Source organism: Pipra filicauda, unplaced genomic scaffold, assembly GCF_003945595.2.
Source record: "Pipra filicauda isolate LSUMZ 115617 unplaced genomic scaffold, ASM394559v2 scaffold219_size1829416_pilon, whole genome shotgun sequence".
Taxonomy (NCBI): domain Eukaryota; kingdom Metazoa; phylum Chordata; class Aves; order Passeriformes; family Pipridae; genus Pipra; species Pipra filicauda.
In genome coordinates, this window is record NW_024104331.1 from 752,142 (window position 1) to 771,341 (window position 19,200).

Genomic DNA, 19,200 nt, shown 5'->3' on the forward strand with positions numbered 1-19,200 from the left:
GGCGGGGGCTGAGGGAGCCGGGGGGGCTCAGCCTGAGGAAAAGCGGGACGAGGGGGGGCTTCGGGCTCTCTGCGACCCCCTGACAGGAGCGGGGAGCCAGGCAGGGACTCTGCTGGCAGGGGACAAGGGACAGGATGAGGGGGAATGGCCTCAAGCTGCGCCAGGGGCGGTTCGTGTTGGATATTGGGAAAATTCCCCCATGGAAAGGGGTTGTCACCGCTTCCCAGGGCAGTGGTGGAGTCACCATCCCTGGGAGTGTTCAAAAAACACGTGGATGTGGCAGCTGAGGACGTGGTTTAGTGGTGCTGTTCAGCTGGATGCCATGATCCCATTTCCGACTTAAACAATTCCACGATTTTACGGCTTCAGCGCCGAGAAAAAAAAAAAAAAAAAAAAAAAAAACACACGGCACGACCAGCACCTGTCAACACGATTTATTTACATCACAAGAGCCCCCCACCTTGGCACAGCACCACAGCGGAGGGCACGTCCCTCCAGGAACAGCTCCCCCCCCCCTTCCCTCTGCCAAACCAAAATGTCCTTGGGAAAAGTAAGACTCAAAAGTGTCCTTGGGAAAAAGTAAAAGACTCGTCACAGCGACGCCCTCACCCCGGGGAGGGAGGAGGATGCAGCAGGAGCCACCGTCTCTGAGCGATGAGCCTTCCAAAAATGTCCTCTGCCCCCCGAGCTCTGCCAGCACCGACCCACGCCAGGTCCTGGTGGGATGTCAAGGTCCAGCCGCCTCTCCAGGGGGGTCCTGCTCGCCCCCGAGCCCCCCGTCGTGGCCCTGGCGCTGCCGCCCTGCCCACCCCTCCCGCAGCTCCTGGTACAGCTCCTGGTGCTCCTCCTTCCAGCGCCTGAAGGTGTCCGAGGTGAGCGAAGCCTCTCCCAGCAGCTGCTCCAGCGCCTCCAGCTCCACCAGCTTCGCCTGCCCGGCACAAGGGGGAGGTTTTTGGGGCGGCCACCCGCGGGCAAGGGGGGTTTGGGGAGTGGAAATCGCGGGGATGGGGGGGGGGTCCCACCTTGAGCGTGCTCTGCAGCGCCCGCACGGCGTGCACCCTCTCGTTGATGTGCGGGTTCTTGTTGCGCCGCAGGAAGGATTTTCGGCACTGCTCCTGCGTCAGGAACCGCCGCTGCCCGATGAGGGACACCCCGCCCTGACTCAGGCACCGCATCAGGCTCTCCAGGTCCTCCCCGGCGGGGTCTGAGGGAGGGGAGGGGGGCACTGGAGCAGGAGGGGAGCCCCCAAACCCCACGGGGCTCCCCCCTGCGTGTGAGTGGGAGGGGGGAGTGCAGAATCGTGGAAAGGTTTGGGTTGGAAGGGATCTGAAAGTTCACCCAGTTCCAACCCCTTAGCACGGCAGGGACACCTTCCACTGTCCCATGTTGCTCCAACCTGGCCTTGGACACTTCCAGGGATGGGGCAGCCACAGCTTCTCTGGGCAACCTGTGCCAGGGCCTCCCCACCCTCACAGCGAAGAATTTCCTCTTAATATCCAATCTGAACCTACTCTTTCTAGTTTCCCCCTTGCCCTGTCACTCCATGCCCTTTTAAAAAACCCCTCTCCATCTTTCCTGTAGGCTTCCTTCACCCCGAGATGGCTCACTCTTCAACACACCCCAACTCGAGTTACCCCCCAGCACACACACAGAGAAAACGGAGGCCCTGACTGTGATTAAAGGGTGCACACGAGGTGACAGTGTGACAGATGCCACCCTCAACACCTACCCATGGGGGAGCAGGGCCGGGGGCTGCCCTGGGGGCTGCTGGACTCGCCACTGGCCGGGGAGAGCTGGGCTTTGTCCGAGGGGTTCTGCAGCCTCTTCCTCGGCTGGGGGAGAGATGAGGCAGGAGGTGAGATGAGGAACCTCTGTCCCCTGCCCAGGATGTCCCCCAGGGCCACTCACCGAGTCACATCCGTGCCTGGGGGACTCATCATCGGGGTCCTCAGCCTCTGTCTCGCTGTAGCAGTCTGGGGAGAGCAGTGGGAGTGGGAAGATTCCCCCCTCAGGGCTGAGCATCATCCCGAACCCCTCTCAGGGGGAGGTTTTTCACATTCCCACAAATCACAGGCAAAGCTCCCAGTACTCCCAACACAGGGGATGTGGCACCAGGCACAGCTGCCCCACCAGGACCTCCAGGTCCCCCCAGGGTCCCCATGTCCCACTGACCCCACCCCCAGGTCCCCTCAGGGTCCCCATCTCCCACTGACCCCACCTCCCACCCCAGAGAAGGGCTCATTACCTTCCTCCTTGTCTGGGACTGACTGGTGGGCGAGTGTGTACTTTGTTTTGGCTGTTATGAGCCGACTGACCCACCTGGGGAGGGAAAGGACAGACAGACAGGCAGAGGAGGGTCCTGGCCAGCCCAGGAGTGGCAGGACTGGCACTGACCAGCACCAGTGGGTGTGTTACTCACATGCTCAGGTCAGCCAAGGTTTCGGCAGCAAAGACAAAGGGCTTGTACTTCTGGTGGCACAGCTGGAACACACTGAGGACAAGCAGGTGGCTGCTGCGGTGACACAGAACCAGCCACAAGCCCCCTCCAGCCTCCCCATTCCAATCCAGCCCAGGGGTCTGGGCTTCTCCCTGCCCTGGGAGATGTCCTCGGCCTCATCCCAGGTAATACCAGGAGCACAGTGCACGTCTTGCTCAGTGCAGAGAGAATATTGCAAACCCTTTGGGGACTCCACCAGCCCCTTGGAGGCCCCACCAGCCCCACAGGGACCCCGGCAGGCCCATGGGGACCCCACCAACCCTGTGGGGACCCCACAGCCCTGCAAGGACCCCATCAACCCTACTGGGACCCCACGAGGCCCATGGGGACACCAGCCGATCCATGGGGACCTCTGAAGCTCTGAGAGGATCCCACAAGCCCCATGGGGACATGCAGGTGGTACCCAGCAGGATTCATCAGCACGTGCCCAGCATCCCCCCCCTCCCACCACCAGCTGGGAGGTGAGACAGACCCCACTCACTATTTTTTCTTCTGCTCCCTCGTGCTCTCCAGGTCATAGGTGGCCACGTTGATGAGTCCTGCAGCCTTCTCATCCTGTGAGGAATGGGGACAGTGTGTCCAACACCACCACCCTGGGAAATCCCAGCTGCCCAGGTGGGAGGGGGGGGTACGAGGGCACCCGGTGGCCCCCACTCACGTTGGGGTGGTTGTACCAGTAGAGCGTGTGGCCCTTCAGCACGAACCAGCACCGCTTCCACTTCTGGGCCATGAAGCCCACGTGGTCCTTCTTCTTGAGGAGCCACCCATCGCAGTCCACCCGGCCCAGGTCCCGGCACGAGACCCGCCGGCGGCTCAGCCTGGTCGCCACTCCTGCCACCACGGCACCGGGGGGGTGTCAAGGCAGGGCAGGGGGAGCAGAGCCCCCCTCCCAGGGGGAGCCCCCAGCCCCCTTCACCCCAGCCTGGCAGGGTCCTGCTCACCTTTTGGTCTGCGTCCTGTCTGGGGGCTGCCCTGGATGGGGAGATGGAGATGAGCATTTAGGGATGACATAAGGGGGGGTGAGGGCAGGGCAGCGTTAGCTGAGCCCCCCCAGCAGCACACACAGCCCTCAGGGACCCCCTTAGGGACCCCCAACTTGCACACACACAGCAGCGAGCCCAGAGGGGAGCTTGGAGGGGAACCCATCCTGGCACAGGCGTTTTGACTCCCACCACAGGCAGGACACAAAGTCCCGTGTCACCCCCCCACTCTGACACCCTCCCAGTGTCCCCCCCAGCTCTCACCTCCCGAGGGAGCTGGCAGGGCTCTGCACCCCCAGCCCCCGTGGTGGGGGCTGCCGTGGGGCTCAGCTCTGTGCTGCGGGGTCTGGTGGCAGCAGAGATGCCCGGAGAGTTTGGGATGTCCGGTGGGGTGCCCAGGGGGTTGTCCAAGGGGGTGTCCAAGGGGGTGCCACTCTCCCACTCCTCCCCTGCAGCGCCTGCGAACAGCGAGCGGGGCTGCAGCCTCCTGTCCTGGGGGGAGATCTCTCTGTCCCCGCCTCTTCTCCCGTCCTACCCCGTCCTGACAGTCCCGGCAGCTCCTCCACGGCCGCCCTGGGCAGCCTCAGGTCCTGCTCGTCCTCTTCCTCCTCTTCGTCAGTGACGGGATCCGGCGCTGAGTCCGGCCCGGAGTCCAAGTCGGCACCAACGCTGGGGGAAAACGGGATTCCTGAGCCACAAACCTCTTTGACGTCTGCGGGGATCCCACTATCGGCCTCTGGGTGGGGCACCCGCGGTTCTCCCCGCGCGAGGAGTGGGGCTGGAGGGGACGCGGTGGTGGGGGCTCAGCACCAGCTCCGCCAGACCTCCGTGGTCCCCGGCAGGGTGGGAGCCCGGCCGGTGGCTCCTGCCCGCGCTGCCGTTGGCTCCCCGCACGCCTTTCCATTCCGGGAGAGGAGAAGGGTCATGTCTAAATATAGTTTCAACCCCACTAAAACGTTACCAAGTGAATGAATTACAAACACAACCCACTTTTTTTTCCGTTCCTTAAGGCTACTGGGCAGCTCCCCCGGCCGCTCGCAGGCAGCCGCTGCGCCGCTGGGACTTCTCCACCCCCAAAAAAGAGCTGGGAAGGGGCCTTGGGGGCATCCAAACAGCTCCTTGCTGGCTGGATTGGGGGTGTTGGGGTGTCGGGATGGGGCTCACCTGGAGGTCAGGGACACGGGGCTGCCTGGGCACTCGCCACTCCTGGTGCCGGGGGAATCCGCAGCATCCAAAAATGCTCCCGGGAGCTGTGGATGGAGTGTCAGGGACAGCCCCACCCACCATGGACCCCAGAGCTTTAGGGATCACCAGTGGGATGGGAGATGCCTGGCTCTGAGTGTCTCTGCCTGGTTCCCAGCACATCCCAGTAAGGTACTTGGGATGAACTGGGAGCACCGGGATCACTCACTTGCTGTCTGGGAGAGGGGGGTGAGCCATGCAGGTCAAGGGGGATCTTCTTCAGCACCAGTGTCACCTCGTTTGCTTTCTCCAGCAGCTTCTTCTCCAGGTTGATGCGTGTCCAACCCACCTGCACAGCCCCATGATGAGCTGTGGCACACGGCCCTGGCCCCATGGCTGCTGCATCCCCCAAACCCTCCCCAGACACAGATCCCACATCCCCCAACCCCCCAGCGGTGGCTCCTGTGTCCCTCAGACCATTCCCAGCCATGGGTCCTGCTTTTTGCAGATCTCAACCCCTATATCCCCCAAGCCCTCTCAGCTACACTCCCCCTAAAGTCCTCCCAGTCACAGGTCCCATGTCCCCCTAAAATCCTCCCGGCTGCATGTCCTGTGTGCACCCAAAATCCTCCCAGCTGCACTCCCCATATTCCCCCAGCCCTTCCGGCCTTGCAGCTCCCTGTCCATGACTTCCCTGCCAAAAACCAGCCCCGTCCCCTCCGACTCACCACGACCTGCTCATTGACCTGCACGATCTCGTCCCCGGGCAGGATGTGCCCCCCGTGGGCAGCCAGGGCCTGGGCAGAGGCAGGGTGGGAGTGGGGTGCCCCGTCCTGGGTTCCCACCCCCTCTCCCCAAGCTAATCCACACTCAGGATCTCTCCCGGATGGGGAGAACCGGGGAGGGATTAACCATTAACCCGACCTTTCGCGGCAGCGGCCGGAGCTGCCCAGGTGGGATCGGGGTGCAGAGGGGGCTCCCCCCGTGCCCAGGCTGTGCTCACTCATGAGATGAGTTGCACAGTCTCAGCTGCAGGCAGCCCCCCCCAGCTCTGGGTTGGGATGTGGATTAGGGCCCTAAGAGGACCCCATGGACTGGGGGAATTCCCCATGGCAGGTGCTAAAAGGGACAGGGTGGCACTTGGGGGGGTGACAGACAGGGAGGGGCAGCCCCTCGCTCACCTCCGAGGTGGTGGCAGACACGAAGTGCAGGCAGGAGCTGGTGGAGGTGATCTCAAAGCCCTGAGTGGGACAGGAAGGGGGTTTGAGCAGGGATCTGGGGGGGTCCAGAGGCAGTGGGGGGCACTGGGGTGGTGGGGACTCACCAGCGGGGTGGTGATGAGTGTCAGGGGGTCAGAGGGTGGCACCGAGGTGTCAGGGGACACTGGGGGGCTCCCCCATGGGCTGAGGGGCAGTGTTGGCGAGTCAGGGGATGTTGGTGGGCTCTGCCACAGGCCTGGGGGTAGCGATGGGGTGCTGGGGGACCTCGGGGGGCTGCCCCTTGGGCCGGGGGGCAGCGCCAGCCCCACCTGCTGCAGCACAGCCCTGCGGTCCAGCAGCGCTGGGGGGCTGCAGCCCACGATGCTCTCGCAGATGCCCACGATGTGCTGGCACTGTGGGTGACAGCAGGGGGCTCAGATGGGCCCTGGCAGACCCCCCCCATGCCTGCCACCCCCTCCTCACCCACAACACTTACGATCCGCAGGATCTGCCTGTCCCTCTCAGCCACGGGACAATCCTGGGGGGACAAGATGTGGGGATGAGCGGGAAGGGATGGCTCCATCCCAGCTGGGGGGACCCCGTGGGGAACCCCCCCTTGCACCACATCCCCTCTCACCCCACCTCCAGCCCGGCAGAGCTCTGGGGGGACAGGAGAGCTGCCAGCTGGCTCCCCAACCCCGACACTGCCTGTCACCCACCGCCTGCAGCGTCTCTCCCAGCTGGGCACACAGCAGGACGATGTCCTGGCTGGCCGAGAAGTCGTTGAGGGTGGAGAAGAGGTACCTGGAGGGGGACACAGAGCTCAGCCCCTGGTTGTGGGGGTCACCCAGCACCCAGGGGGGCCCTCACCTGCCCCGGACCTGTTGAGCCAGGAGAAGAGTCCCTTGGCAGCCCCGACCAGGTCGATGACTCGGGCCAGGAGGGTGAGGGAGGGCGGCCGGGGGGCATCCCCTGCCGACAGCCCCCCCAGCACCAGGCTCTGGATGCCCTGTGCCAGCTCCTGCAGCCTCTCTGTCAGGGTCCGCAGGCTGGTGCTCGCCAGCCCTGCGTCCTGGGGGGGACATGGATGCCAGGGGATGGGGGGGGCAGTGGGGATCTCAGAGGTGCCTCCACATTCCCACCTTCACCCAGCCCTGATTCCCAGCTCCAACCAGCACAGAGTGCCCCCACATCCCTCCACCACCGAGTTCAAGGTGCCCCAGTGTCCCCACCTTCACGCAGCCCAGGGTGACCCCACATTCTCCCTCTTCATTCCATGGTGCCCCCATGTTCCCCTTTCCACCCAGCCCAGGGTGACCCCACATCCTCCTTCTCCAGTCCAAGATGCCCCCATGTCCTCCCCTTTACCCAGCCCAGGGTCCCTCCACATCTCCTCTCCAATGAGTCCAGGGTGTCCCCACCTTCACCCAGTGCAAGGTGACCCCATGTCTTCCCTTCCACCCAGCTCAGGGTGCCCCCAAATCCCCCCTTCCTCCCTGGTTTCCCCACAGCCCCTGGGGGTCCCTGCACTCACCAGCTCACGGAGCTGCTCCACAGCCTCCAGCAGCAGCTCCTGGTGCCCCAGGGGCCACACACCCAGTGCCTCCAGTGCCTCCACATCCAGCCCCAGCAGGTCAGGCCCTGCCAGCTCCCAGGCCTCGAAGGGGTACCCCTGCACCGCTGCATCCAGCCCTGCCACAGACCAGCATCCCCCACCGTCTGGGTGACCCCAGGGCGTGACACCTGGCTGATGGCACGGCCCTCTTCATGCAGTGAGTTCACCCAGTCCCAGCCTAAACGGTGGGCACGGCCAGACCCCCACCCCATCCACAGCAAGATCCATGGAAAATGCCCCCTCTCAAGAAGAGATGAGGGATGAGAAGCGCTGCCACCTCCCCCAGCCACACCAACCCACCCACATGTCACCAATCTGGGGACACCTCACCCCAGAGCCAGCAGTGGGGTGTCCCCTGGGTTGGGAGGGGCAGGCGTGGGGGGTGGGTCTCACCTCGGAGCCAGGCGGTCACCTCTGCGGGGCCCCAGGAGCCCACGGGCTCCATGGCGGCGGGGCCGGAACGGGCGGCGGGAGCCGGGAGCGGGAGCTGGGAGCGGCTCCCACCTGTGCCGGGAGCGGGAGCCCCATTGGAGCGCCCGAGTGCCGCTCACCTGCCCAGCGCCATCCCACGGGGCGAGGCCCCACGGCGCGCCCCAGGTGAGTCACGGCGGGATGGGGACGGTGACGCACGGCCGCTGGAACCCCCCCCCCCGGAAAATGGGGCTGCTGGAACCCTCCTGGAAATGGCACACGGTGTGTTTTACCCCCCCCAAAACCGCTGTGTGCAGTGAAGGCTGAGGCCCAACAGCACTCGTGACACTAGTCACCCCAGCTGCCCTGTTTGGCCACACAGACACTCCCCCCCAGAAGAGCCTAAGGGAGCCCCTGCTCAGCCCCCTCCCCACCGGTGTCCCCACTGGTCCCTGGCCGGGTGACCCCAGGGGGTGACACCTGGCTCGTGGGAGAGCCCTCTCCATGCAACAAGTTTGCCTGGTCTCAGCCTAAATGGTGATGATGACCAGACCCCCACACCACCCTCAACGGGATCCAAGGAATGACGCTCTCCCAGCGAGAAGAGATGAGGGACGGGAAGTTTTTGGGGCGTCACCCCCCGCCCAAGGCACATTCACACCCCTGCCTTTGCGAGGGAGGGGGATTGAGGCAAGGGGCAGCCCCCATACAGGCCTGCAGAGCCCCATGGCTGAGCCTGGCTCTTCAGCCCCCCCAGACGTGACCTGGGCTGGCTCCGGCCCCCCCGCCAGCGCCTGGGCTCCCAAACTCCCCCGCCCTGCGTGTGCGCTCGGGGGAGCAGCGGGCGCTGATCGCGGCTGACAGCGGCTCTGTGCTCGCCCGGTGCCGCCCTTCCCAAGGGGGCCGGCGGGCAGGACGCAGGCACGGACCCCTCGCCGTGCTCAGGGCAGGGGTCCCCGTGTTGGGGGGTCCCAGCCCCGCCGCCGCCCCACGGGGCCTGATCCTGCTGCTCCCCACCACGCCATGATCATCCGCCCCAAGCGCCTGACCCCGGGGTACTTCCGTCTGCTCCAGGTAAGGGGGCCAGCAGGGTTGGGGGCAGCCCGTGGGGACCCCTGGGATGGTGCCCGTGTCGCCCACCAGGCCTGCTGGCCACGGGAGCCATTCCCGGCTCCATCCCAGCTCCCTGTTAGCAGTGAGGGTGCTGCCAGTGGAGTCCCTCAAGTGCTGCTCAGAGCACTCCAAAAGCCATCCTGGAAACCCCAGGGGGGGACAAAGCTGCCCCCTCCCCCTGTACACCACCAGGCGCGATGGAGACATTCAGGGCATGGGCCCAAGCCCCCTGTTCCCACGGGGTTTGGGATTTGGGGTGCCCCAGCACTCCCCTCTCCTCTCCTCTGTCCCCCTACAGATGCAGCTGGCGGCAGGACGGGGGGCCGAGCCGGGGGGGCGGCTGCTGACCCCCCTGGCCCTGCTGCTGGCGGCTGCCGGGCTCTGCCTGTCCCTCTACAGCGCCCGCAGAATGGCTGACCCCGCCAAGGCCCCCCCGGCGCCGTGAGGAGGGGGCTGGCGGGGCCGTGGGGACAGTCCCCAGGGGGGTGTCGGGGTCCCCCTCCACCCGCCATCCCCCATCTGAGCGGAGCTGCGGCGACTTTCCGGCCGACCTGCGCCACATCCAGCCCTTCCCGCCACGCCTGGGCACGCGATGGTGCCCTGGGGAGGGGGGACACGTGCCTGTCCCTGTCTGTCCCCGCTTTTGGAGCCGGGATGGAGACTGGAAAAGCCGCCTCCAGCTCCAGAGCTGCCGGATGAGCCCCTTCCCGAACCGCTGCGAGACACCGGGATCCAGCCATGAGACTGGAGGCTGAACGGGCAGACAGACAGATGGTGGAGCCGGGAGCTGCGTCCATCTCCATCTCCCACTGAAGCAGAGGGGCCCCTTGTACCCTGCTGGCAGCCACAGACCCCCTCTGTCCCCGTGGGAATGTGCCAGGAATGAGGCCAGCACCGAGCACCATTAGGTAACGGGGCAGGGGGGACGTGGGGCCACGGGGTCGGTGACGTGTCCCCTGGGCAGGCACATCCCGCTGGAATGGCGGCTGCAGCCTTCCCGACCCCCCCTCTCCCGACCCCACGCAGAGCTGCAGCTCTCCATCCCCCCCAGGGTCGGGGACAAATCCGGGCAGGCTGCATGGAAATAAACCCTTCCCTACCCAGCACAGCTGCGTTGTCGCTCTGCCTTCCTGCTGCTCCAGCCCGGAGCCCCATGCCCAGCTCATTCCCAGGCCCCAGCACGGCAGGAGGGATGAATTGGGGTCAGCTGCTCCGTAGGAATTCACAGCGGCGGCAGCGGGTGGTGGCACTGTCACACAGTGTCCCCTCAGGGTCACCAGCAGCATCAGTCTGGCAGACACGAGGCAGGGAGGGTGGCAGGGAGGGTGATCGTGCAGCCCCAGCCCTCCAGGACCATGAAATCACCGGTTGGTTTTTGGGGACAGGAGCCTCAAAGTGTCCCTGCCAAGGGGACACCAGCACTCCCCTCTCAAGGCCCAAACCAGCTGCTCGCTGATGCTTGAGGAGGTCACTCAAGCACATACTACCCCAAAAAAAGCTGCCTGGGAAACCCCTGCCAGGAGGGCAGAGGGAGTTTCACCACCCTGCCCGGGCAGGAGCACTGGGATGAGGCTGTTCTTCTGGGCTGGCATGGACTCCTCTGGGTGATGGGGGAGAGCACAACACCGAGAGGTGCCCCCACACCCCTCGGGGGGACTGTCCCCCTCATATCCAGAGAGCTCTCAATGCTTCCAGGCTCTTAGTTGGCATATTTTAATGGGTGAATCACTGTAATAACCTCTGACCCAAGGACAGACACCCAAAATCTCTCCAAAAGCAACGAGAGGAGCATACAGTCCTGCCAGGACAAACTGCTTGTCCCTTCTTGGAGAAGGAGGACGCATGGTGAGGGCACCCAGGGTCTCCTTGGCTCCTTCTCCTCGTTAGTCCCGGGGCTGCAGGAGGAGCAGGGTGGTTTTTCCTGGCAGGCTGTGCTGGGACGTGTTTTTCTCACAAAGCTGAGGACAAAGATGCCTTTACAGAGCCGCCAGATCTCAGTCCCTCATCCCCTGGGCTCAGCTGGACGTCTCCATCTCGGTGGCCTCCTCCAGGGGCTGGGTCTGCACCTCCACCTTCTTTGGGGGGATGTAGGAGCCCATCCCCGCGGCACGCTCGGCCTCCTCCTGCGTGTACGGAGTCTCCCGCAGCTGCTTCAGCCTGGGGGAGGCACAGGGGGGTGTGAAGGCTCCCACCCCGCTCCTCAGGGCAGGACCAGCCCAGAACTGACACCACCACCCCGAGGGATGGCGGGGCTGGGCCCCTCCTCACCTCTTCTTGTGCACCTTGGACCTGAAGTGCTCCTTCATGCTGTTGAGGTCCACGAAGTAGCGCCTGGGGGGGACCAGAGGATGGGGGTCAGAGAGGACCCCGAGATGGGAGTAAGGCTGGGGAGAGCCCTACTGAAGGGCCGGGGTCCCCCCACAAGCCTGGGGCCAGTCCCCCACGGGCTGGGGTTCACCCTGAGACTGGGACAAGCTTTCCCAAGCCAAGAACCCCCCGGGGGCAGGACACCGCCCACCCCAGAAGCCATGGATCCCCCAGGACCAGGGCAACCCCATCCCAGGGGCCAAGACCCCCTTCCCGGACCAGAACACGCCCTCCCTCTCCAGGAGCATCCCAAGAACCCCTCCAGAACCAGAGCAACCCCATTCCACGGGTCTGGGACTCCCCCGGACCCCAGGAGCCATGAAGTCCCCAGAACCAGGGCTACCCCCTCGCAGGGGAGTGGGACCCCCAAGACCAGGACACCCCCCATCCCAGGGTCCGAGCCCCCCCGCGTCCCCCCCGCACGCACGCGCAGTGCAGGCAGTAGAACTGGGCGCAGCCCGGCAGGTCGGGGTCGACCTCCTGGCGCAGCAGCCGCGCCGCGTTCTCGGGCTTCATGTCCGCGTGGATCTCGTCCAGGTCGCGGCGGCGCCGCTTCGTCTTGAGCTGCCGGGCGAGCGAGTGCGCCCGGTGGGCGCCGGTGCGGCGGCCGTTCCGCGGGGACATGGCGGGCACCACGCCGGGCCGGGCCGGCACTGCGCAGGCGCGGGAGGCTGCGGGCCCCGCCCGCCCGGCTCTACGCCCCGCCCACAAACCTATAAGCACCGCCCACCAAGCGGCAGACCACGCCCATGAAGCGACAGGCACCGCCCCCGAGCAGATAACCCCCGCCCCCAGTCATAAGCTCCGCCCACAAAGCGCAGATCCCGCCTCCAGGCAGGAACGCTCCGCCCACTAAGCGACAGGCTCCTCCCACAAGGCTTGACCCGGTCTATAGACCGCGCCCACTATGTGGTAAGCCACGCCTATCAGCAGCAGGCCACGCCCTCGGCCACGCCTTCCCCGGCTCAGCCTTGGCCTGAAGCCCCCCGGGCCCGGTGACGGTCCCCGGGCATAGCCGTGTCCCCCAACCCCCCCAACCCCCGGTGGCCCCTCCCCGGGCTGTCCCCGTGTCCCCCCGCGGGCCCCGCGCTGCCCCGGTCACCGCTGTGATGAGCCGGGCAGGGCTCAGCGCGCCGCGTTCCCGGCGCTGATCGTGTTTCCTCCGTGATCAATTATAAATAGGGACACGCTGCGGGGGGAGCGCGGAGCTCCGGCGTCTGCTCTGCGCCGTGGGAGGGGGATGTCCCAGCCCTGGGGGTCTCCTGTGGGCGAGGGGCACTGGGGGCGCTGGGGCGCGGGGGTGGAGGGGAGGGTTTGGGGGTGACCGGAGCAGGCGCCCCCGCACTGCCCCCGGCTCCGCGCGGGCTCAGATTCCTTTTGTGCATTGGAAGTGGCCGCTGAAACTTTAATGAAGCCACCGGATCGCCACTCGGTTCCCCCCCCCCCGCCCCACCGCCCGCGACTCCGCCGGCTCCGGCCCCGCCGAGCCCCTCACCATGGCCCAGGGCTTCTGGCGGCTCTACAAGGCCAAAGTGCTGCAGACCCTCGGGGGGCCCCGGGCGGACGGGGCGCTGCAGGACGAGGTGAGGTGGGAGGGTCCCCACCGAGCCCGGGACCCCCCGAAGTGGGGTGACCGACCCCCCTGCCCGCACCCCTGTGCTCACCCGGGGGCTTCGTTGCAGGGGGACCCCCCCGAGCTGATGGAGACGGCCGAGACCCCCGCGCTGATGGAGGAGGGGCCCAGCCCCGTGTCCCAGCTGGCAAGGAAGGTGAGGAGGGGGCTGGCAGAAGGGGGGGTGTGTTGCTGGGACCCGGGGGTCCCGGGTGAGCCCAGTGCTGCCTCCCCCGCAGGTGCAGGGGGTGGGTGCCCGGAGCTGGCGGACACTCTCGTCCCTCTTCACCCGCGAGGACGAGCACCAGCTGCTCAGCCCAGAGCCCTGCGCAGACCAGTGAGTTGGAAACTGACTGGGGGGGAACCCAAAACCCGGATCAAGCCCCTGGGAACTGCCCAGCCCCTTCATCCCCCCATCCCATCACCTGCATCCCCCTTCCCTGCCCTATACCCTGGGGGAGAGCCGGCATGGAGGGGGACATGAGAGGCTTGGGGGTCACAGTTCTGGCCCTTGTGGGACCTGATGAGAAGGGTCCCCACACCGATGTCCCTGTCCTCACTCTCTCCCCAGCCCACTGGCTGCTGAGCCACCCGAGCTGCCCCAATCTGAGAAGGCACCCGGATTTTGGGATCTCTTTGCTACCAAGTGGCAGCAGGCGGCAGGGCCAGACAAGGGGGTGCCCCCCCCGGAGCCAGATGAGAGCCCCGGGGAGCCCCCAGGCGAGGACGGCAGTGACCTGCGGGAGCCGGAGGAAGGGGCCTTCCACTGGGGCTTCCTGGCCGGCAAACTGGCTGAAATCCGGAATAAAAATGCCCCCAAGGGCAACTAGAGGAGGATGCACCAGCCAGACTCTCCAGCAGTATTTGTGGCCCCCCCACTGCTACTGGGCAGCCCCCTGCCTGCACCCGAGGGCTCTGCAGTGGGTTTGGGTGTCATGTGTGCACTAAAGACCCCGAGGTGCCCTTTTTCCAAGCTCTGCCAAGTGCTTTCCTTGCCCTCATCCCCTCCACAGCAGCCCCGTTGCCCCTGGAGCAGCACAACCCCCACGGTGGGCAGGGGGAACTGCCCCTCTCCCCCCACCCCAGAGCATCTACCCACACAAACCACACACACTGCCAGGCTAGAAAAAAAACCCCAAACAGCTTTATTGAGTGCTGTTCTGGCCCCACCAGCCCCTCTTCTGGGGAGGAGGGGGTGTGGTGTGTGCACTGCCTGCGATGAGGGGCTTGGGCTCTGCCCACATCCCCAGCCTGCAGTTGGAGCAGGGTGTGGGTGGTCAGTGGGGGCTGCAGGACCATCCCACCACCCTGGGCTGGGGGCACGAGGAGGATGGAGAAGATGGGGGACAGCAGGAGAATGGCAGCCCTCCAGCCCTGAGGCCACGGAGAGACTCACCCAGGGGAGCCCCTTCCCCACCTGCCCCTCAGGTGCCCCCACCACGCTCAGCCTGGGGTCTGGGGTAGTCCTGGTGGCCTTCCCAGCCTGCAGCACTCCCAGCACACCAGGACTGTGGATGCCACCAGCCCTTTGGCCACATCCAGCAAGGGCGAGGGGATACGTCCAGCCAGCAGGAGCCACAGTGGGTGTCCTCATCCCGGCCGGGCTGTCTCTGCTTAGACCGTGGACTCCTTGGCGGCCGCCCAGGCCCTCTGGCAGCCGTAGAGCCACTTGATGACACGGGCGTTGCGCTCCACCACCGAGACGGCAGAGCCCAGCCGGGCATCCTCCGGCTCCTCCTCGCCCGGCCCCGCGCCCCCCTCGCTGCCCCCCGAGGCCTGCCCGGGCTCCGACTCGCAGGAGCCGAGGAGCCGAGCCGAGCCGCTGTCCCAGCCCGCCGGCCCGAACCGCTCCCGCCCCAGCAGCTCCACCAGCGCCCGGTCCAGCCCGCAGTAGTTGAAGAACCGCTCCTTCTCCGAGAGCGGCAGCGACACACGCAGGGCCAGCGCCTGCTTCCCGGGGGGCTGCGGGGGCTCTGCCGGGGGGCTGCCGGGCACGGGGAAGGTGCCACCGCTGCCGCTGCTGCTGCTGCTGTTGGCACCCGGTGTCCTCGCCTCCTCCTTCTCCACAGGCGCCCACAGCATGGGGGTCTCGGGGCTCTGCGGGGGTGGTGGTCCCTCGCCCAGCCCCCTGGCTGGCGGGGAGCTGGGGGGCTTGTCCCTGAGGGGTCCCTGGAAGAGGCGTCGCACCAGCCCGGAGCCCTTGGCGTTCTCCTTGTCCCCGCCCAGGCAATCCCGTTTCTGCCGGTAGATGATGAGGGAGTCGGGTCTCAGCAGGCGCCTGCTGCCGCTGCGGCGCGACACGGGGGACGGGGGGCACGGCAGCTTCCTGGGCCCCTCCCGGCCCAGCTCCGAGCCCTGGCACAGCTCATTGCACTGCTGGCGGGCGAGGAGGCGCCGGCCGAGCGGGGACAGCCGGGGCGAGCCCCGCAGCGCCGGCTCCTGCCGCCGGCTGATGACCTGCTGGGACTTGACGTATTTGGCCTTGTCGGCCTCCAGCCGCTCCACGGCGCTGGGTCTCCGGCCCCCGCTGCCCCCCGGCTCCCCCGGGCACTCGGGACCCCGGTTCAGCCAGGCCAGGGGGGAGCCACGGCCGGGGGCCACGAGGCGCAGGTTGCTGGAGGCGCAGACGGCAAGAGTGGGACTGCCCAAGGGCACCATCGCCCAGAAATGTCACTGCTGGTCGCTCTGTTTGCCCCCCGAGTGGTTGTGGGAGCTTCGGTGCTGCAGCTGGGGAGGCTCTGGAAGCTTCACTTGGCTCCTGGATTCCACCCTGGGAGGAGAGAGGAGAGTCAGGGTTAGCCTCGAGGCTGCAGCAGTGAGGAGGAGGATGGGGGTGAGGCAGAGCCGGGGGTCCCCTCAATCCCAGGCAGGCAGCGAGTCCTGCCAGCCCAGGCAGGACCAGCCCACGGGCAGGAAGAGAGAAGCGCCGAACATCCGCCGGCTTCACTCGCATCCCAGGAGCGGCTTCCAACAGGAAAAAATACCGGAGCCGGCCACTGCCTCGCCTTTCCGAGAGCAGGGGCGGCAGAACAAAGCCCTGCTCAGGAGAGCTGGTGAGCTGCCCCGCGTGTGGGGGCAGCAGGGCAGGGGCTGGGGGGGGTTTTGGGGTCCCCGAGCTGTGCTCCCCTGGCAGGGAGCCAGGGGGGTTTCCTTAGCCCTGGGGTGCTCCAGGCCTTGCTCGGCTGCACCCGAGCACCCATGTGTGCATCCAGAGGTGGAGGGTGCTGGGGAAGGAGTCCAGAGGAGCCTGAGGCTGTAAATGCCCAAAGCAGAGGGTTTCAATGAGCACAAAAGGCCTGAATGGCCCTGAAGAGCCATCACCAGCTGACCCAGGGCCTTCCCAGGTGACAGCAGGGCCACAGGGCCCAGGAACCCCCTGCCACGCTCCTCCACACACAGCCCACGGGTTCCACGCCGCATCCACCCCACTGTACAGGTGGGGAAACTGAGGCATGTGGTGTGTCTGGCCCTGTGCTCCCAAGGGATGAGCTCCCCAGGCTCCCCTGGCAGCCGTGGGAAGGTGTCCCCAGCAGAGGGTCCTGTCACCCCCCAGCAGAGCCAGTGAGCCCAGGCTGTGACTGCCTGTGCCAGTGTTCCCACATAGTCCCCAGCCCAGCCCCGTGGCCAGGACCTGTGCCAGCCATTGGGATTCAGCAGGTGGGGGATGCTCTTGCTCACCTGAGCCCCTGATGCAGGGATGGGATGCAGGGATGGGATGCTCTGGTCTCATTCGACTCCTGCCCCTCTGGCTCCCGCAGCAAACTGAGCCCACACCCGGCAGGAGCCTCGTATAGGGGATGAGGAAGAGGAAGAGCCACCCTATTAACCCCTGCCAGCCCAACCCCTGTCGGAAGGAGCCCACCCTGAGCCCACCCTGCCAGCGCGACCCCCCTCCACAGCCCTGCCCCTGCCCAGCACTAACCCTCCTCTTCCTGCACCTCCAGCTCACCTCTGCCAGCTCCCCTCCTCCTTCCACCTCCTTACGGGAACCTGGCCGGGATTTCGGGATCTGCGGCGGCGATCTCTGACTCCTCCCAGGCAGCACCGAGTCTCTCTGTCCCCCCCGCCCGCGGGGCGTCAGGAAGGGGACAGGGAAACCATGTCCACTCCAGCAGCTTCTCCTACACCCATTCCAAGATGCTGGGGCAGCTCAGGAGAAGGAGCCCACCACAGTCCCCTCCCCAGGATCCTGCCCTGGACGGCGACGGAGAAAGAGGGAGGAAAGGTCCTCCTGGCACCTTCTCCGGTGGTGATGAAAGGGTCAAATCCAGCCCCGAGCTGGCCGGTTCCTGCCTCTTCCCCCCGGGAAGGGCTGTAAATCGCAGGAAGCCACAATGGGCTGGAGCTGGCCCAGGGGTTATTTTTACCACTGCCCTCTTCCCTTCCCCAGGGCCGAGCGCTCCCACAGGGACAGCCCCGGCCCCCTCCATCCCCGGCTCCTGCCTGGGGGGCTGCGAACGTGGCATCGGAGCAGGAGGGGGGAAGGATGTGCTGCATCTCGAGCTGGGCTCCCAGCCCCTCGGAGTGGGGTCAGAGAAGCCTCCAGTTCTCCCTAGGGATCCCTCAGCTCCCCCATCCCTCTGGCAGCCAGTGTGGATGGAGCGCTGGGGCACAGCCCGGCCTGGGCTGATCGCAGGGACCGGGGAGGCTCCAGCAGGGACAAAGTCATGGCATTCAGTCCGGGACCCCCTGGATGAGCGGGGACCTGTCCCCCAGCACTGCTGTCCCCACCCCAGTTCCTTCCTGAGGAGCTGCTGCTCCGGAGCCAGTGCCGGGAACTGGGGCTGCATCCAGCACCTCCCAGTGCCAGGAAGGGGCTGGGGCCAGGACTCCTGTGCTGACGAAAACGGAGGCTCAGATGGAAGCTGAGCAGGATGAGAGGGGCCAGGGCTTGTGCAAGCTCTGTAGGCACCGGAAAAAATTCCCAGTGAAAGCAAGGAAGGGACAAACCACCTATTTTATTCTAATAAACCTGGAGAGGAGCAATGCAGGCAGAACTAGAGCTCTGTGTGCAGGATGAGGCTGCACAGGAGCAAATCCAGTGGAAGGCAGGGAATAGGATCAGGGTAAGAGATGGAGAAACTCATGGCACCCCTGGGATCTGCCCCCGGATTCCCATGTGGGAGAGGGGCAGCCAACAGGACCTTAATTTTAACTCCAGGCAACGTGAATCACTGTTTATTAGGAAGTGTTTTATTTTCCAAGGTGGAATCCCGGCAGCTGTTCTGGTAAAGCCACAAGTGAGTAAGAGCAGCCTTGAAATCACCTTCCTCTGGCAGATGTAACGTGTTTCTATGGGATGCTCTGACCAAATGCCTTCCCCAGAGTGATCACCCTCCTCTCTGACTCCCTGGACCACCTGCCAGGCACTTGCTGTTGAACTGTAATGCTTGGACAAAGCTGATTCCCTTTGGAAGACAAAAAGGGATGATTTGAGGGGCCCTTCCTGGCCCTTCAGCCACAGCTGGGGCCAGGTATGGAAACTTCCAGCCCTTGCAGTGGGTGAGAGAAGGCTGAGAAAGTCCTCAGAGGCCACGAGTCTCAGAGCACAGATCCTCCTTCCACAGTGTCCCACTCCTGATCAACCAGCCCTGCTCCCAGCACTGCTCCAATGGTTCCAGGGGACCAGAAGCCACTGTGACCCATTCAGTCCTTTTCAGATGCATTTTTCCTTTTAAAAACAATTAAAAAAAAATCACTTTTCAGCATGCCCAGGTGCAGCCAGGAATGCAGCACCTGGTAACCCAGCCATCTGTCTCTACTTGCCGGTTCCCTTTCACAACCCACAAAAGTCCCTCTGGCCCCAGGTCCATGCAAATGCCACCCCCTGGAGCACAGCCCAGGGAAGCTGGGAATGAGCCAGAGAGGGCTCAGGGTGCAGCTTTTCTTCAGGAGAGGGCAGGAGTGGAAGGCTTGTTAGGCAGGTTTAAAAATATCCAGGGTTCAAATGGGCACAAATAAATCTGAAACCAGCACCTAATCCGAGGCAGACATCCACATGTCGCTGCAAGTTGGAACTGAAGAGGGCCCAGGAGAGGCCATGGAGGCTCCTGTGGATGTTCATAACCCCCAGCAGGGCTCCAAAACCCACAGTGGGTGATGGCTGGTCAGTGCTGGGACCACAAGGACAGCCAGGAAAGAGATCAGGAAAGGGTAAGAGTTGAACATCTGGGCTGAGCCCTCCACCTGCTGCAAAGGTTTTTGGGTTGCATCCGTTTTTGTCT

General features: G+C 65.3%; 4 protein-coding genes across 5 annotated transcripts; 1 reads left to right on the forward strand and 3 right to left on the reverse strand.

Moving 5' to 3' along the window:
• Window positions 1-1,718: 1,718 nt before the first annotated feature.
• CNKSR1 (connector enhancer of kinase suppressor of Ras 1) lies at window positions 1,719-7,918 on the reverse strand. Its single transcript, XM_039381259.1, is given in 20 exon segments — window positions 1,719-1,847; window positions 1,849-1,973; window positions 2,246-2,319; window positions 2,420-2,491; window positions 2,979-3,052; window positions 3,156-3,328; window positions 3,439-3,469; window positions 3,742-3,992; window positions 3,995-4,146; window positions 4,642-4,727; window positions 4,889-5,008; window positions 5,388-5,456; window positions 5,841-5,957; window positions 5,960-6,271; window positions 6,355-6,396; window positions 6,578-6,670; window positions 6,672-6,701; window positions 6,703-6,930; window positions 7,393-7,550; window positions 7,867-7,918. Coding segments are annotated over 20 exon segments (2,388 nt in total).
• Window positions 7,919-10,686: 2,768 nt separating this feature from the next.
• Window positions 10,687-12,010, reverse strand: ZNF593 (zinc finger protein 593). The gene is made up of 3 exons (XM_027740250.2): window positions 11,792-12,010; window positions 11,266-11,328; window positions 10,687-11,154 (listed from the first exon to the last, which is right to left on the reverse strand). Exons 1-3 carry the CDS (start codon window positions 11,986-11,988, stop codon window positions 11,013-11,015), a joined length of 402 nt encoding a protein of 133 aa, XP_027596051.1. The 5' UTR covers window positions 11,989-12,010; the 3' UTR covers window positions 10,687-11,012.
• Window positions 12,011-12,780: 770 nt separating this feature from the next.
• On the forward strand, window positions 12,781-13,810 carry CUNH1orf232 (chromosome unknown C1orf232 homolog). The gene is made up of 4 exons (XM_027740248.2): window positions 12,781-12,947; window positions 13,047-13,133; window positions 13,216-13,313; window positions 13,548-13,810. Exons 1-4 carry the CDS (start codon window positions 12,861-12,863, stop codon window positions 13,804-13,806), a joined length of 531 nt encoding a protein of 176 aa, XP_027596049.1. The 5' UTR covers window positions 12,781-12,860; the 3' UTR covers window positions 13,807-13,810.
• A 288-nt stretch (window positions 13,811-14,098) lies between these two features.
• FAM110D (family with sequence similarity 110 member D) lies at window positions 14,099-17,080 on the reverse strand. 2 transcript variants are annotated; one of them, XM_027740241.2, is made up of 2 exons: window positions 16,926-17,080; window positions 14,099-15,746 (listed from the first exon to the last, which is right to left on the reverse strand). In XM_027740241.2, the coding sequence occupies exon 2, from the start codon at window positions 15,632-15,634 to the stop codon at window positions 14,591-14,593; it is 1,044 nt and encodes a 347-aa protein (XP_027596042.1). In that variant the 5' UTR covers window positions 15,635-15,746; window positions 16,926-17,080; the 3' UTR covers window positions 14,099-14,590. The 2 variants fall into 2 exon arrangements, with proteins under 2 accessions (XP_027596042.1, XP_027596041.1); XM_027740240.2 differs by lacking the exon at window positions 16,926-17,080 and adding an exon at window positions 16,655-16,741.
• Window positions 17,081-19,200: the final 2,120 nt, after the last annotated feature.